The sequence below is a fragment of the Rhinolophus sinicus genome, linkage group LG05, assembly GCF_036562045.2.
Source record: "Rhinolophus sinicus isolate RSC01 linkage group LG05, ASM3656204v1, whole genome shotgun sequence".
Taxonomy (NCBI): Eukaryota; Metazoa; Chordata; class Mammalia; order Chiroptera; family Rhinolophidae; genus Rhinolophus; species Rhinolophus sinicus.
The window spans coordinates 155404318-155422771 of record NC_133755.1 but is presented as its reverse complement, the minus strand read 5'-3'; the positions used below and the strand labels follow the sequence as shown (position 1 = coordinate 155422771).

General features: G+C 37.4%; 1 protein-coding gene across 11 annotated transcripts in view; it reads right to left on the bottom strand.

Moving 5' to 3' along the window:
• The window catches only part of AKAP7 (A-kinase anchoring protein 7), a 108575-nt gene that overhangs the window by 13879 nt on the left and 76242 nt on the right, over positions 1-18454 (bottom strand). For 4 of the 11 annotated variants that reach the window (XM_019729389.2, XM_019729379.2, XM_019729380.2 and 1 more), the window contains 2 exons: positions 13506-13592; positions 11093-11149 (listed from right to left, as the gene is read on the bottom strand). The exons of 3 other annotated variants lie outside the window; for them this stretch is intronic. In XM_019729389.2, the coding sequence (XP_019584948.2) occupies positions 11093-11149; positions 13506-13592 (144 nt within the window). The remainder of the gene's footprint in view (positions 1-11092; positions 11150-13505; positions 13593-18454) is intronic. 4 more of the 11 variants (XM_019729382.2, XM_019729383.2, XM_019729384.2 and 1 more) reach the window with 2 other exon arrangements.

Sequence of the window (18454 nt, the reverse complement as noted above, 5' to 3'; positions counted from 1 at the left end):
TCAACCCATGAGGTACAATGTTAAAGAAAATTAGATTTTTAAAACACTGCTAATATTTTAAAATGTAAGCTTGGGTATCAGAACATTGTTAGTTTTTTATAGAAAAATACCAGACATACCACTAACCAGTGATTTTGCTTCATTTTGTTTTAGGCTCGATGCAAATAACCAGTCATTAAACTTAGTGAGAGAGATGAAAATATAAGCATTACTTATCAAGAGCATCGTAAATACTTTAAGTATCACAGGATGAAATAAATTGTATTTTCAAAAATTATCCAAAACAGCTCTCTTTAACTCACTTGCCTAACCCTAAACCAAACCCTTTTTGTTTTGGATGAGCATGTATTTCATACCACAAAAATTTCAATCTATGAATATTTATTCAATTAGCCAATACATAAAATAGGTTAAACTGCCACTCTTCATTTTCTTTGATGGCCTCTTAAAACTTAATTTTTAAAGTCTGATCATGAAAATCCAGGTGCACAGAACTATTTGGTCAGTGTATTTTCCTTGTGAATACTAAGCCATCTGTGGACCAAGTCTATTGGGTATTATAAAAACAATAATAATGGTTCAAATAAAGAATGTGTGATGCTAAAGAAAACTTGAAGATAAGATGATTAGTCATTAAAATGAAATCAAGAGAAAAATGGAAATGTAAAGTCTCCCATGGCCATTCTTCCAGGCATATAATAAAAATAAATAAAGAAACTGAGCACATTTTCAAAAAACTGAAGCTTGGTGAACTCATACATGATTGCCTTAGCTTCAGGGGGAATGACTAAAGGAAGTGATGTAGTATATACCTTTCTCAAGGACCTAGCACTGTCAATTTCCTAGAGGCTTCCAAAAAGCATTCAGACAAAAATCAAATGGTTTAAAAATTATTTTTGTTGATAACTACTGTTCATTAAAGTTCTTTGAATATGTGAATTCTTACTATAGAAAATTAAACTAGCATTTAAACTTGTTGGATAATATGCTGATGGTATATAAATGTAAACTCATTTCTTCAGACAGTTTGATGCTTGCTTTTCAAGCTCTTGATTGCTAAGTATGGTAGAACTGCTCCCAGTCAAAGGAATTTCAGGTACCGTTAAAAACACACACACACACGGTACCAGGGTGGACAAAGAACAATGGCTGTCACCCTGGGCTTGCCCTCCAGGCCACCCTAAAGGCACACTTATTGTCCCTGGGGAAAGAAGGGTGCTACAAAGATGGTTAGATGAAGGAGATAAGACAAAATCTTGGTCTCATTCCCCACCATCTCCAACTGTTTCTCTCTGAAGAATAAACCAGAGCCTGTCCCCTCTGCATCTGCTTAGGGTCTCTTCCCAGGAGCTTTGGTGTCGGAAGAGCTATGTTCCTGCACCACCAGCCTTAGTGTCCTGCAAATTGAGTCTTAAGACTCTGCATACTTATGTTTTCCTAACATATCCCATGTAACATTACTTAATTGTAATGATTATATGTATGGATCCTTTTAATGATAAACCTATTTAATATCTATTATGTGCCTGTTTTTTCCCCCACACGTTTAAATCAAAAGCTTACCACTATTATCACTATTTTAAATATGAGAAAAACAAGGGTCAAAAAAGCCAAGAGATGTACCCAAGTCCATACAATTAAAAAATGGCCAAGTTGGGACTCAAATGTAGATCTATCTGGTTCCCAAATACTACACTTCACGGCCGTTACACCATAAGTAAGGCTCCATATCTGGCAATTGGAAATATAGCCCTATGATACAAGTATTTTTGGCTCTAAAACTAGACTTGCAACCACAAAATATTTATAATGCTTCCTGTTAAGTTACAGAGTCAGAATATCTGGACTACTATCATAACTCCCCTATTCACTGCCTCTGTATCCCTGTGAAATATGCTTCACCCTCCTAAGGCTCACTTTCTGTATTTGTAAACCAGGGAGAACAACAGTTCTACATCACAGGGCTGTTGTGAAAATTAAATAATAATACAAAGCACTTAGCACAGTGCTCCACTTACACTAGTATTCAATAAAATTAACTGTACTGTTTTGATTTAAATCAAAGGGATACTAAGACTGTGTTTCAATTTATAAGGTTACAAGGTTATTTGTTTATGATTTCCCTGCCATACATCACTGTAAGCAAACAAGATATGGGCAACCTATTCAAGATTCACTTTAAAAATGTTTCTTGAAACAATTTTGGCATAACTGCAAACAAGCATTTTATGCATTGCTCTGTACAGCTTGCATTTATATTCTTCTGCAACTTAATGATGGATGTTCCTTCATAGGCTTTCTAGCAGACATAAACAGATCACAGCTCAAACAGTGAGATACAGATGGTTTTAGGTTTCCTGCTGCACCAAACTAAAATGCGAGTTATTGAAAAATACAGATGTTCTGTATTTGAAAATCACAACTGATAAAAATCATCACATCGAGTTTCACTCATATGCAACTTTCCAGGCTCATATCTACTTCAGAACATGTGCTTTGCACATGTAAATGTCACAATCCTTCATAGCCCCAGCTTTGCTCTTGTTTTCCTACTTTACATATTTTCAGTCAGAGTCCTTCTTTTTTCTTCCATTCATCCATTGTCAAATCCTCAAAAATATGAGATAATTAATAGCAAAAAATACTGTAAAAGGTACACTGTAAGTAAAAAGTAAAAATCGGGATCAAGAAAAAACAAATTATAATAGCAAGTAAAGAGCAGAGGGAGACCTAGCTTCCCAGATTCAGAGTGAAAGGGGATGGATGCATGGTGGTTCTTGTGAAAGAGGGAATCATGGTTCCTTCAGGATCATGGATTACTCATTGCTGGGGCTCCAGGCCACACCCATTTTATAAGAGTTGGCCCCAAATCCCTCCACCCTTTCTGGTACGAGTATCCATTTCACTTCTCCCCTGCGGTAACTGCTCATCTCACCCTCTATATGGATCCAGTGGGGTTGCTGGTCTATCAGAGCTAACACTGGTCCATTTAGTGGCTGTATACATTTTTTTAAGGTGAACCTTCCTTAAGACACTTCATTTCTACCTCTGGGGAATTTTTCATAATATACTGCTTTTGTTAGTATATGAAGGTACTGTATGCCATAATACATAAATTACAGTAATGTCTTTGATATGTATAGTGCCTTCCAGAGTTGTGCAGTTTACAACTTTCCCTCATATTTTATATATGGGAATTAGGAGAGAGAAACTCATTCTACTTGAACGTTAAGCAGTAAAAATGCTCCCCAGAGCTCCTGGAAGTCATAGTCCCATCGCTGAGTAAAGCCTACGAGGGTGAGGACACAGAAGGACAGAGAAGAGATGGAGGGCTGATAATAGCTGTAAGTCAGACGCAAGATCAACTTTACCCGTCTTTTTTGCATATGTGAACCACCAAGTTCTCCCTTTTAATAAAAACATAAATAGATTGGCCTTGATGTATGTAACATCCTGGCATCTATTCTCTTACTGCCTTGGTTCTTCTTGCTGTCCTTTTCTATTTCTTCTCTGATTAATAGGCCCTTTTAAGAATTCCTCAGATTTTTCATAACACTTCACTGGGTGCCTTGGCCTCCTGCCATCTGAGGCTGTGGTTTCCTTTAACCCCCAAGACCATGAGAGCACAGTGTGTCATTCCCAAACACTAATCTCTCCTGGCTGCAGGTTTAACTCCCCACCTCATTCACTAACCTTTCCTATATCATAGATTGACAATGAACGTCATTAATGTGGAATGAGAGAACTGGTTTAAAGAAATATTCACCAAAATTACATGTCAATTATGTCTCAGTAAAACTGGGGGAAAAATATTTTTAAAATACTGTAAGATTGCAGAGCACATAATTAACACACTTTAAAAGAATACAATACTTTTAAAGAATTTTCATAAACTGTTTATGAATTATTTTAAAAATAATTTGTTCTTTTTAAGTCCACTAAATTGATCTGGATGAGAGTTTTCCTTAGAAACATTTACAATTAGTTTGAATTACTGTTAGCCTACCTACTTGCATTAAAAGCTGTATTTTTTTTTGAAATATTCACATTTCTACATAATATGTAAAAACTTGTGGAATTTTATACACCATTATCTAAAATGGTTCTTATTTTTGTCCCAAAAGAAATAATGACCACAAATTGACATAAACCAAATGCTTACCTTGGAACAATGAAGAAAAAAAGATATTGTTAAAACATAGCGAACACCTGTGTGCCAGTTATTAAACTATTTTCTCTGAGCTCGAACCCACCCTCTGTATTCAGCTCTACAATACTGCAGCTGAGACTCAGCAAACATGATGCTCTTTGTCTGCTAGGTCTCTGTTAGGTTCTTCTAAGAAAGGGCTCCAAAGGAAAACTGGACAGCTGCACAAAGGGAAAAGGAACTTGTTCTTTGTTATTTGCCCCTTTTTCCTGTCGGTGTTGCCCTGACAGAGGCCACTGGTTCCAGTAGCAGTTGGTTCTGGTTTTCATTTTTTTCCCTCACTCCTGGAATCAGCCTCATTGCACTCCCTCAGAGATGCCAGCAAAGCGGGCCAGGTCCCGGCTTACAGGCCAGAAACCCAGTTCCACAGGTCCCTTTGCTGTGTCCTGGGGTACCTCATGGGACACAGCCACCCTCCTCAAAGGTCTGAGTCTCAGCTCCATGGGTCCCTTCCCACAAGTTACCCAAGGTTGATAGTTATTTACTACCTTTGTTTTTCCTCAGTATTGCCTTTCCACCTTTGATTCCTCCAAAACTTGTTTAACTAATTCCCTATGTTAAATTCTCCCTGTTAAAAGAATTAGTATAATTCTCATTTTCCTGACTGGATCCTAACTGATGCAAACTGTTTCTGTATTCTTCCCCTACTATGTTGTTTTTACAGCAAACTAAGCCATGAATGACAAATGCAAAGTGTACAAAGTTAGGAGCAACTATAAGGCTGCTTTTTCTTTAAAAATTGCATATTTTATGAACTTGCTGCCTCATAAAACAATTTGTTTGTTATGCCTTTTAATTTAATGTTCACATTTTATAGTTTTACATACACATTTTAGGTTCTATAAAACCTAAAATTCTATAAACATAACATTGAAGATTATAGTATATAGTATACAGTAGTAGATACACAATAGCATCAAAATAAATTTTTATATTCAATTTACTGTATCCATATTAGAGAAAATTAATTTAAAATAAATCTTTCATTAAAATGCCACTTATAAAGATAACCATACAATAGGCAATACACCATTGCTTATTACCTCTAGGATTTATTGATAGCTACTGCCAACCATTACTGCCAAGTTCAATAATTAACATTTTATGTGGTGCATAAGTAATACAATGTGCCTAGAAAAGAGCCCAAAGTCCTATGTTTCATTTCTATTTTAAAGCAAACTTGTTGATCCTAAAAGTGCTAATTTAAAATAATCATTTAATAGGTATTATGAAATAAGAAGTAACAAAGAGGTATATTTTTTTTCTCCATAAAAATTCTGGTCTTCCATTTAAAGAAAGATTTGGTGGCTTAAAACAGCTTGAAAACTCTGTCTTAAAATATCCTCTTTTAGGCAACGTGTTGAGAATGATTAATGTAAAATTTGACTATGATAACTCCTTGGTTTTAGAAATCTATTTCAATGTTTTCATTATTTTAAACAAGAGTCATCCCAAACATAATTAGAATACTACTGGGTTTAACGTATCTATACCACTGGCTTTTAAAATCACCAAACGAAAAGGTTAAAACTAACACACGTTGCCCTAATTCTGCTCCCTTGAAGCCATACAGAATAACTCTTCTTTTCTTTCCACATTAAAGAATCCTCCAAATATTTTAAGACAACTAATTCATCTGCCTTCTCTTGTCCTAGCTAAGCAGCCAGGGTCTGCAGCCTTCCGCTTATGGTTTCCAGGCTCCTCACCATCCTGACCTCCCACCTCAGGACACACTGGCATTTGTCAGAATTCTAACAGGACTGACTGCTATAGATCGAGATACGAAGTCTTAGACTAACAGATCATCTGCTTGCCAGTTTATTATCTATCATAATCATCAATCAAAACTCTGAAAAAGCTGAGCTGCACAAGCTAACTTTAGCTGAATATTTTAAATGCTTAGAAAGTGTGAATTTTATTTTTGCTCTAACAGTCAGATGTGAGACATGAAATTGAAACTTGATATAATTGACATGGCAAATGCCAATACCACTTAGCTAACCACAAAGTGAGGTGATGTAGGGGAGAGAGACTGCTGAGATACGTTAAAAAAAAAAAAAAAGAACCACGCTTTTCTATCAGATTTCTTCTTCCTTCTCCCATCAGCATTAAACTGGGTGAGCTCTGCCTCTCTTGGGAATGTGAAATTCTCTCTCCATCTACTCTAAGCATCCTGTTTTTACATCACTTTCTCCCTGGCACTACAATTTTTCTGTATAACGATATTAGGTTTACAAATTAAGTTTGGGGGGTAGTGTGTAGAAACAGAAAATCGTATGTTCTCAAATATCTTTGACTCAGCCTTTAGTAAAATTAACATCATTTATGTCCTAGTTAGCGTAGACTTTAAGTTGAAACTATACTTATTTTTTTTTATTTTCATTACATAGTTCAGTTTCTGTCTGTTTGCTAAAGGCAAAGAACTTTACTATACAACGGAAATGTTCATTTTAATAGTTCCCACATCTGTGAACTTGTACCTTTGACATTGTAAATGTTTGTTATAGGAAACTTTATTTGCTAACATGTTTGTTGTAGAAACTGCACTTGCCGGCCATCAGGCTGTAACCACTGCCTGTGATGGGAGCCTGACGTAACTTCCACTCTTGGTGGTAATTAACTCCCTCTCACTGGATTTGGCTGACGTAGCTATGTAACCAGCCTGGTACGGAAGGAGTGTGGCTTCGTTTGTTAGACTGAAAGCATCAAGACTTTTTTATCCTGGCTGTTTTAATTCAGGGCAGAATAAACACTGGATCTCTTTTTTTCTATCTCTATTTTTTTAAAGTCATAAAAATTAAAAAGAAATCCTCCAACAATAGGGACATTGTATCTTCTCTAACACCTGGCTGAGAGCTTTCAAAATGTGATGTACTCAAGAATATTAGGTGACGTGAACTGAATTTTTCTTCAGAACAGCTCTAACTTAAATGTCATTGCCACTAAAATGGCAACATGAAGGTTCAGAAGAAATCAGGGAGCTCTCACTTCTTCACTAGGTTTGGAAATATTTGTTCCAGAAAGCATCTACTCTTACACACACTGAGCATCCTCTAGAATAGTATCTGAAGCTTTTTGGTTGCAAGTGACAAAAATGTAACTCAAACAAGGTTAAGCACAAAAAAGTGCTTCATATAATGAAGAAGGTCTTACTTATGGCAGAACTCAGAGGCTTAAAAATATCATCAAGACTGTGTCTCTCTCCTCGAGCTTCTTTCTTCTGAGCTGGCTTCACTCTCAGGAAGACTCCCTTCTTTCCCTACCAACTAGCAATCTCTGCTTACTACTCACAACCCAAAGGGAAGACAAACTGTCTATCAGATCTTAGGGAAGACTCTGGCTGACTCTGCTTGGACCACATGTCTCCCCTAGAGCAGGGAAGCAAAGCATCATGATGGACAGAACCCCACGGACAAGGGGAGGGAGTCCCCCAAAGGAAAGGGTGCTGCAAAAATAAATGTTGGACATCTACTCAACAATTCAAGGTCTGAAATTCTAAGTCCCTTTTTTCCCATCCTGGGCATGATGGTAATAAAACCATAATTTTGATGACTTCTAAGGTGACTACAGTTATACAATACAGTCTCTTGTATTACAGAGAAATTATATCTACTGGATCTATTGTATGCCAACCACGGTGTCAGGAATTTCATAGACACTGGCTTATTGAATTCTCACAATAACTATTTAAGATGAAGGTACAGAGGCTTCGAGAAGTTGCACAGTAAATATTAGAATCAAAAAATGCAAGTTGAGTCTCCAAAACACTCTGCTTTCAGCCCTCAGAGTTTGGGGCTCACTTTAGTTTTTTTACTGTTGAGTACCAGAAGTCTGTGGGTGAAAGCTCAAAGACCTACATATTAGACAGGGCCAAGTTAATTAAACAGAAGGCAATTATGTACAGGAAGTGATTCATCAGATTCCCTGAAAGAGTTTTACTAGTTGCCTGAAACTCCTCCATTAGAGATTATTTCAGGCGAAGTCATTACTACTGCTTAATTTATTTTGTTATTTTACTACAGATACTTCCCAAAACCACAGGGGATAATTGAGTTTGGTTAAAATGCAAATGCCAGGGGTAATATGCGAAGCTTTCTTCTATTAACCAGAACCTTCATGCACATCAGAATTCCCACTCCTTTATCACATGGTCCCCAGAAAGAAGACACAGAGACGGATCACATCACATTATTTGACAGAGCGTCTGGATAGAGTTCACAGAAGCCAATGACTACACCGGAGGCTGAAAAAAAATTCTACGACCTTCATAATCCCAATGAAAATTACTCAGCATTTGATCACAGCATCCAGGCAAACTCTAAGGTCTGAGAACAGCAATAAAGGGAAACACAGTTACCAAATAGCCTGTGAATAAACAAAGGGAATCAGGGAGCTAAGGCAGGAATAGTAACTATTAGCATTTGCTCTGATGTTCCTATACTTAATTTGAGAAACATAAACCTCTTGGGAGCGCATTATTTAATAAAGGAGAAGTCTAATGTTTAGTGACCACGGTTAAATGTTTTATATCACATAACATCACTGCTCCTACCACGATAGGACCCACAGCAATTCTAGGCGAAATGCAGTCCCAGGTTGCAAAGAGCATCACTGCCTTCGTGGCGCTTCCCCTCTACAATGGGGGAAGCTTTTATTTTCTAATAGTTTCACTTCATAAGCAGTTTTACAAATGATGCTGGCATAGTGCCTGGCACACAGTAAGCATTCAACGAATTAAAAAAATAAAGGAGGTCTTTAGACAACCCTGGAGGAGGAGGAAGGGCAGGAACAGAAAGGGGAAAGAACTGCATCACATCTATAATATTTATGTCCTAGACTCTTAACTCTAAGGGGAAAATGGCGGAAAAAAATGAATAAACTTTCAAGATCATGGTAGTTTAACCCCCTCTTCTTAAACATGAGGAACTGAGGACCAGAGATGTTAGCAACTTGCTTAGCGTCAGACAGGATATTACAGCCGAGATGGGTTATCACTCAGGTCTCCTACTCCCAGTCCTGTGCTATTGACACAATTAAACCTGCATGGCAAGGGATGAGCCATATGTTTTCAAGAGGCAGCAGCAGAGCTGGAGTCATGCTGCATCCCCTGTGTACAAACACATTCCTACAGACAAGAAAGGAGAATAAATATGCTGTTTGTGGATGGGAGGTTCCCTATCACACATTTCCTGGGGCCCATGCTGTAGTGTCTAAGTGAGAACCTGATAAAATGTTTCTCTGGTACACTCAGTAACTACAGTTCTTTATAGGTTACAATATTAACCAGTCATTCCAAATTCTGTCCTCTGATAGGCTGACTGATGCTGAAGTTCTCTCAGACTCGTAACAGGAAATGGGTATCATTCTCTTCACCAATAAACATTCAGAATATGCCTCCTCTGGAGAAAAACACTATGTTAGGGTCTGGTGCTATCCAAGATGTATACGACATGAATCCTACATACGGGGTACTTGAAATCTGCGGGATGAAACAGAGCACACAAATGACAGATAACCTCAAAGCCAGCGTTTCTAAGTCCAAATGATAAGAGCAAAGTATAAGGCTATAGGATTTCTAGGAAGCCTTCTGGAGAACTGGAAAATCTAAATACAGACTTCCTTGCATATAACTGAACAATAATCACCATGGTAATTAAGGTTCAAAAATTTAAGTATTCACCAGACATGAAATTCACACTGCTTACCCCAATTTATATATTAATGTTATACCATCAAATTGCAAATCATCAGAAACAAACTAACTTGAGATTTGACTCATATTTATGAAGTGAATACTATAAATAGTCTTGGTAACTCATCCCACACAAAAAGACTATATTGAAACATATTTTATATATAAAAGTAAAATACATATGCTTTGTTAAAACACATAATACTTATAAAATTAAAATATGTTTCATTAAAATACATGCTAATGCCATTTTATTTTCAGCCTCACAGAATATCAAGGCTGAAAAGTAATGCAGTTGTCAGTGTATCCATTCATTACCTGTTCCATTGTCCCTCGCTGTGTCCCCTAGAGTGGCTTCTCACCCTCTGCTTGAATACCTCCCATGACAGGAAATGACAACCTCATGAGGCAGTACAGTTCATGTTTGGACATTCACCTATTTCATCCTACCTAAAATCGATGCACTTCAAAATGGGAAAATTTACAACAGGAACAGAGCACATAAAATGTTTTCGAATTAGTTATAGAGGTGTCTCTTTAGTGATTAACTTTTCTTTGGAGGTTTACTTAATGAGATTGATCAGCTGCCGTGGTCAGTAAGCCTGACCAACAACATTCCTATCCAAGGACATTTCCTTCAGGAAGCACACTATGAGAAAAGTCAGTAATTTAAAGAAAACAAGTGCTATGGAAGAATTCAGCAAAAACTGTATTGGAGATCAACTACAACATCTGTTAATCCTGTAATACGTACAGGCATAGTTAACATTACGTGTGGTCCTGTGTAGCAATAGAAAGAGCTTATTCTTCCAAGAAACACGCATTTATTGTCAGCATATTCTACTTACTCTGACCCAAAAGTATACAATTTGAGAAAATATTCAACTGCTGGACAGAAGGGGTCCAGCTGCTTTGTGCTGCATTAACTGACAAATAAGCCACGGTGAGTTCTACTATATTTGACTAGTCACCCCATTATCAAGATTTCTGGCATTGCATACAGTTAACTTGCCACACAAATGTAGGTCCCTGCACAACCAGTGGATTAAAACATCATTTTGGCTGCTATCAATCGCCTAAAATACTACCATTAATGAATCAACTAAATGAGAACACTTTCTATCTACCACCACCACCAGGGCAAAAGCAGGACAAAAGAGCAGCGAGAGGGGAGCGGGTCACTGGATCCTTACCACTCGGCCAGCTGGGTGTTTCCTTGCTGTAGCTCTGCAGGACTGTAGAGGACTCGCCTGTGTTTTGAGAATGACATCCACAAATTTAAACTTTCACCCAAAACTCATTGCATTCTTTATAATTTGAGGGCCATTGCCCTTTCCAGCAGAATTAGAAGGGTGTGGGCATTTGCATTTTTGTGCTCTGTCCTTGGTAGGTCCCCACTGAGCTTGTGGCTCTGAGAAAGCTAAAGAGACGAGTAGGTGGGGACACAAAGATGAATAAAACCTAGGAGGTTACTGTACATCCAGCAGCAAGATCAGAACACTGTTGGGCCCTCCCAAAGGTCTACCACAGATTTTTGTCCATGCTATCACCACAACTTACAACTGAATATCTAGCTAGTGCTAATTTACATGTTTCCTGAGGCATTCTCGCTAATGGATTCTCTGCCCCTTGTTTTGAGTCCCCTTTGTAAGGACAGTTAGACATGTATGACCGGCAGCATAGGATTGCCTGGGAGAGAAGCTTCTCTTTACACCATCCTATAGCAGAGAAATGCACACCCAGCATCAGGAAACAACTGATGGGGTGTGTGAATGGAGTGTGGAGCAAATTAGGAGAAAAACAGTGAAGCAACAACAAAAATCAAAGACAGATGAAAGAAGATGGAGAAGGTGGTGGGGGGAGGGTAGTGGGGGTGAATGAGAAGAAAGGGGATGCAAATGAATTGATTTCTAACCATAATTTGCACTTCCGGACTAGAACTTAACTTCAAGTACAATGTTTTGTCTTCATTTCCTTTTTAAAAATTGGGCACTTGAAAAAGCAAACCCAAGAAGCAGTACAGACCGCTTTGTCAATCAGTATTATGAAGCACTGTATGTAAAACGCAAGACTGTACCTCAAAGATCCCAGATAAGAAAGACAGAAGAGAGTAAATTCCTTCTTGAGTGAAGCCTGACTTCCCTTAGAGCCAAGAAGACTGCTTACAGATCAGGAGAAGAGAAACAGAATAGAAGGAAGGCAGATGCTCCAAGGGAAAACCTGGAGCAGTGGAATAGGAAGTGAAGGAGGATAAGAATGAACTCATTACCCCTCCATTTGTCCACACCAAGGTTTTTCAGATAGACCTGTTCCTTAAGGAATGGATCAATCAACCCAAACACCCAGGAACTAGAAATAAATCATTCTGACAAATATCTGAAAAGTTCCGGGCTGCCAAACGAATGCCAATGCTCACTGTTAGAAAAAATGAATGATTTTCTTGTCAAGTCGTCTCAGGTTTCAAGATCAGGATCATTGCATGCTGTCAGTATCATTTTCACAAGTAAAATTTAGAGCACAGCTATTGGCTCTTGTTTATAACCAAATGCTCCAAAGTCTCCCAAAATTTATTCCAAAGCTTTCCTAAAAGATTTCTTGCAAAAACTGGCTTATTTCCCAAGTGAATAGGTATAAGATATATATTAATTTTTAAAAAATCTATTCCTGGTTAGCTTCCTGAGGAACGAGCAGCAGGAAATATAAACCAGATGTGGATATTTGAATATCTGAGATTCCATAGACTGATTCAAATTTATTTAAATAAAGCACTGACATGACAGAAAGGTGGCCTGCAAATTTAGTAAGTATGACTGCAAATATTTTATTGAAAAAGAAGTAAAAATTCAATATTTGGGGGCAACTAGTACAATATTGGGGGAAAATTCTATTCAGCACACTACTTAAAATGCCAGTACTATAGTTAACAAAGCTAAAACATAAGTGAATACACATAAGCCAATGAGGAAAAAATTTCAATGCAAATGTCATCACTTTAAGTTCTGTTTTCTGGACCATAAGCAAATGTGGAATCTGCCTGACATTTGTTTAAAAATATTCAATGAGGTTTTTGCTAGAAGCAAAGCAGCATTACTTGTTTGGAGTGGTCTTACACGTGAACCCCTTCTATGGAGAACAAAGCAGAGGATACGTGAAAATATCTGCAAATGTATAATATACAACCTTTTAGAGCCAGCTTTACTTCTTTATATGTTATGATTGAACCCTGCTCTGAAAATATCCCAATTTCAGATTAGCAAAATGAAGCTAGGCTTGTACAATCTATCAAATGACTTAAATAAACTCAAAACTAAACTCTGACTCTAGAGAGTGTGATTAAAAATGCGCTGTAAGATTACCAACAGACAAGTATCAAAAATGAGTTTTCAGCATTTTACATTTAATGTGGCCTATTTATTGAGTGACTGTACTTTTACAGTTAATTATTAACTACACACCTTCCAATCCATGTAAGATATGCATATGAAAAATCAAAGCTGATTATTCTGCTATCTTTCACCTAAGGAAAAAAACACAAAACTAGCCCTAGAAGACAGCCACACAAATAGTCAGGCACTTAGGATTCTGCACCGTACAAATCACACTTACTGATTTTTTCCTCATCTCTGGAGAAAGGAAAGCAGCAGAGCTGGCCCATGGCACTGGTGCCGTCTTTCCTTCCTGGTGCTCTTCTCCCTGGGGCACCCCAAAGAGAAATGGCAGTTTATACCTTGGTCTGCGATCACACCCTCCCTATTCCACTCCGAGCACACGGGCGTGCAGAGCCAATGCACAGCTGGGAGAGAGAAAGGAGACGGGAACTCACTGCAGTGAGCAAAAAGGCTCCACCTCCCAGTCCTCCAGCCCAACGCAACTGCTCCGGGACCGGCATTCACTGACAGAAGTGGCTCTGTGCTTGACTAATCCTCACAGACTCTGAGCTCTCAGCCTCAGGAAAGTGCAGTGTGTGCTGTGTGGGTATCTATACGTGTTTTCAAGACAAGTAAGGAAGAACAGACCACAATGCGTCCTCCTCCTACAGACAAATACAGTAATTACATAGGGAAAGTCAAAACAGGAAAAAAAAACACATTTTCTGTCTGCTATTTAAAGAGGAAGAGCTTCGTTTTTCCCCCAGAAGATTTTAGTTTCTTTGTCTGTTTTACGAATAGGGAACCTGACAGAATTGCAGAACACTGAAAACACAACTTGTATAAAGTACCACTAACTACTTAATAAACTGCATAAACAGTAGAAATGACAGGGAAAGTGGAGGGAAAGGAGAGTATCAATTGTTATCTGCACTTTACAGCATATATTTTCAAGTTAAATATTTGCATTATGAACCACAGCTTTGTCCCCCTACTATAGCACTAGTCAATATTATGCATTTTTAAATTGTAGCATCAACTACGTCAATAGCCCAGAAAATTCCCCAATTCAAGAACCGTCACTGAGAAAAAGATCAGGAATAAGAGCCTCTTTCTAATTGAAACCACAAGGTGGTTGAGTAAATTCAGGGGCAGCAAAACAATTACTATCAAGACATGATATATTTTGTACTTCATGACATAGGATAATTGATTTCATGTAATTGATTTCATGTATTTCCTGTTCAATATCTGTTACCTTGTAGAGGGAACAATCTTACTCTATGACACTGTAGAAATGAAAGACTGTTCTTAGTGCCAGAATTGCCATCCAAATTCTTACTTTACTCCTCTATTTCCTAGCTAGGCACACACACATATTTACCAGGAATTGGAAGGAGAGGGCACTGGACAATCATGAAAACTTTCATGGTTCTGAACCCTGTATGTCTACTTTCATACTCATCTGAACAAAAAGAGTATGCAGTCTAAAAGAATAAAAGTTACCCATTTTTATCCTAAACATTACTTCTTGTATTAAAGAAAGAAATATTTGCAGTAAATACTCTTCACTGAAGAAAATGAATAACTCCTGGCATACCCCCATCACCAACATTAGTGTAGTGAAACAATCTTTACAATTAGAAAGCCAGAGTTTTAAATCCCAAATCTGTCAATTATGAAACTGACCTCTTTGCCAGAGTTTTGATATCGTCATCTGTAAATCAGGTAAATTCATTATAAAACTTTAATTTGTTGCTGCAAAGAAGGTAGGGCTTGGGAGGAGGGGAAGGAGAAAACAGATTGTGCTGTAGCCCTGCCTGACAATTAAGTTCGTGAACTCGTTGCAAGGATGTTGCTAAACTTTCTTTGATATCAGAGGGATTATTCATTATGAATTTGTACCAACTGGACAAACAGTTAACCAAGTTTACTATTTGAAGTGATGGAAAGGCTGCGTGAAAAAGGTAGACAACCTGAACTTTTCGCCAACAATTCATGGCTCTTGCATCACGACAATGCACCAGCTCACACAGCACTGTCTGTGAGGGAGTTTTTAGCTAGTAAACAAATCACTGTATTGGAACACCCTCCCTACTCACCTGACCTGACCCTCATTGACTTCTTTCTTTACCAGAATATAAAGGAAATATTGAAAGGAAGACATTTTGATGACATTCAGGACATCCAGGATAATATGATGACAGCTTTGATGGCCATTCCAGAAAAAGAGTTCCAAAATTGCTTTGAAGGGTGGACTAGGTGCTGGCATCAGGGCATAGCTTCCCAAGGGGAGTACTTTGAAAGTGACCTTAGTGATATTCAGCAATGAGGTATGTAGCACTTCTTCTAGGATGAGTTCGCAAACTTAACTGTCTAACCTCGTATGCACTCCCATGTTTTCAGCACCAGCTAGCAATCTCTCCTCCACCTCCTCTTCCAATTTCCTGCCCTGCTAGCTGCCATATGGAGTTACTACTTATATTACACATGTGACCTCCAAGCAAGAAAGCCTCTCACCCAAATGCAGTGCCCAGGATATAACATTCTGTGATAAACCCTACCAATTTCACTTTATTAATTAGTCCCTGTTGAAAATATGCAATTAAGAATAAAATATATAAAATGTGTTTTAGCTATGTAACAGTATCTACCTGAGGATATTTTACAACCTAAGGGGGATATACAATATTAGATACTTTTTTCTCATAAGCATTAAAAGTTAATTAACCATAATAAAAAATTAGAAAACAACTGAAAATTCAAGATGGGAATTTTAAAACTGGCTTTTAATCGTGCAAATAATTAGCACATTATTTAACCTCAAGGTTAGGGTGGAATCTGACTAAAAGCTATAATTTCATACTGTAGGTTTATGACTATATCTAGGCCAGGATTTCCAAGAATGGTCTTCACATTGCACAGTTTTGATTCAAAAAAGAAAACAAGATGGTTCATTAGATATGCCATTAAATGTGATTTCATGTCTATAAATTTTATATGAGTTTTCATATAAATTTTCAACTCAAAAAACTGTGATAATCATGTGTCTGGATTTTTCAGTTTAGAAAACAAACCACATATATATTAGGCATGCCGGTAAAATAAATTTGATTTTTCTTCCTGCCATTCCATGTGTCTCCCTCAAATCTGAATAGCTACCATTCAGAAGGACTTAGAAAGTAGCCATAACTTACCCAATTATTTGGGAATACAGTAGTATGTAATTTACTTAAATAGTATAAGGTATAACCCCTGCTTACCCTTCCCTATTTTACAAAACAATCAAAAAGTGAGTCGAAGAAACACTAACTCAAAAGTGAGTTACTTACTCAAAAGTGAGTAAGAAGAAACACTAGCATTTACTAGACACTTACTGTATTACATACCAGGCACTTGTCAAGTACTTTACATTTACTCATTCATGTAATTGCTATAATGGCATCATGAGGCAGGCACTGTTACAATCACCATTTTGAAAATGAAAAAACTGGAGCTCAGAAAAGTAACTTGGCCAAAATTTCTTAGAGAGTATGTGACAATAATGGGATTTGAACTCAAATTTGTCTGGCTGCATAAACCCCAACCATCTGATCCCAGAGTTCTGTATTATTAAACACAATTTGTGTTTGTTATCAGGTATATACTTTATGAAACAGCTTACTATAATTTCAGAACAATGCTGAAAAAGTTACTTAACCAAGGTCTACAGTAATATATTTTAAATGTCTTGGTTTTTCATATTTTATAACCAAATCCCTTTATGAGTAATATACTCCCATAAAACAGAGGACATAAAGCCTAGCACTGCTATCTGCCATGCCATGGAGAGACTAGGTCTAAAGCACAAAGATACCTGAATGGCCCCTGAAAGCATTCATCTTTCAGGAAAAATAGCAAATTATATCATTCACAAGTAATCCCTCAAGGATGGTAACGGGCTTTTATCAGAGGATTAACAGACTCCTTTCAGTAATATATAGAGATCTGCCATAACTTAAAGATGTAAAAAAAAAAAAAAGAAAAGAAAAGAAAGAAAAAAAAGGTTAACCTCAGTGAGAAAAAATATCTGATATAATACCATGTTCATAAATTCAAAATCATTTTGAATTTATTGCAGGTTTCTTTTCTTATAGGCTTGGCTACAGACAAATCATGGTTAGGACAGTTGCCCATATCTGCTATAGCAGTTTGGATTTGGATTTATGATGGTGAAAATGGCAAGAATAAAATTTCAAAAGTATATGGGGGGTGGCAGATGCCTCTATCTCTGTGTTGAAATACCAGCTCTGATTATTGGCTCCAATGGGAAAAAAAAATAATTCTTTACTATGACCAAAAACTCCATAGTCTCTGTGTCATTGGTTGGCACCATTTCCTACCTACAACTGAATATACACGCATTTGAATTTCTGAGCCATCTTGCTGTGAAAGTCTGACTCAAGACAAAGAACAAACCTCACTGTAAGATTCTGATTTTATAAAACTGCACAGTTTACCAACTCTTCTGAGACCTCTAATTCATTCATTAAAGGAAATCTGAGTTTGACAACTATGAAAACACATGAGAAAGAAAAAAAATAAATAAATGTTCCTTGATTCCAAAGAATAGAGAGAAAGAGGATATTAAATCATGAAGTGTAAAGAGAGGGAAAAAATTGCTTCATCCCATCAAATTCTGGAGCCAAGTCTCAGGAAACATGCCTTTAAGCACGAAAGAGACACTTCAGGAAGATTTCATCATGCAGCATGGTGCACACTTATGGAAACTGTTATGCCAGGAAATGTCACAGTTTCAATGAACATGTACGTAAGTTCAAGAAGTGCTTGACAACTGATGGAAATACAATTCATGCAAATTGGGATGTTTTAAAACATATCCCAATTTTTTATGTTGACATTGGACCCCAAAAAACAGAAATTATTCTGAGCCTGAAGAAGGCTGGATGGACATAGCCAACACTGTATTCTGTTTGTGTTCTTGTAAAACCAAGTTGCAACTCTCAAGAATAAACCCACATCAGCATGTACCTATCACCCAGACTCAACAGATGCTCCTCCATTGTTCAGCCACTACTGCGTCTCGTAGTCATTTTGTAACCAAAGGGCAAGGTTCTGAAACTACATCATTAAATACTGATATTTGAAAGCTGTTCTCCTCAGTGTCTATGAGGAAAAGAGGCTGAA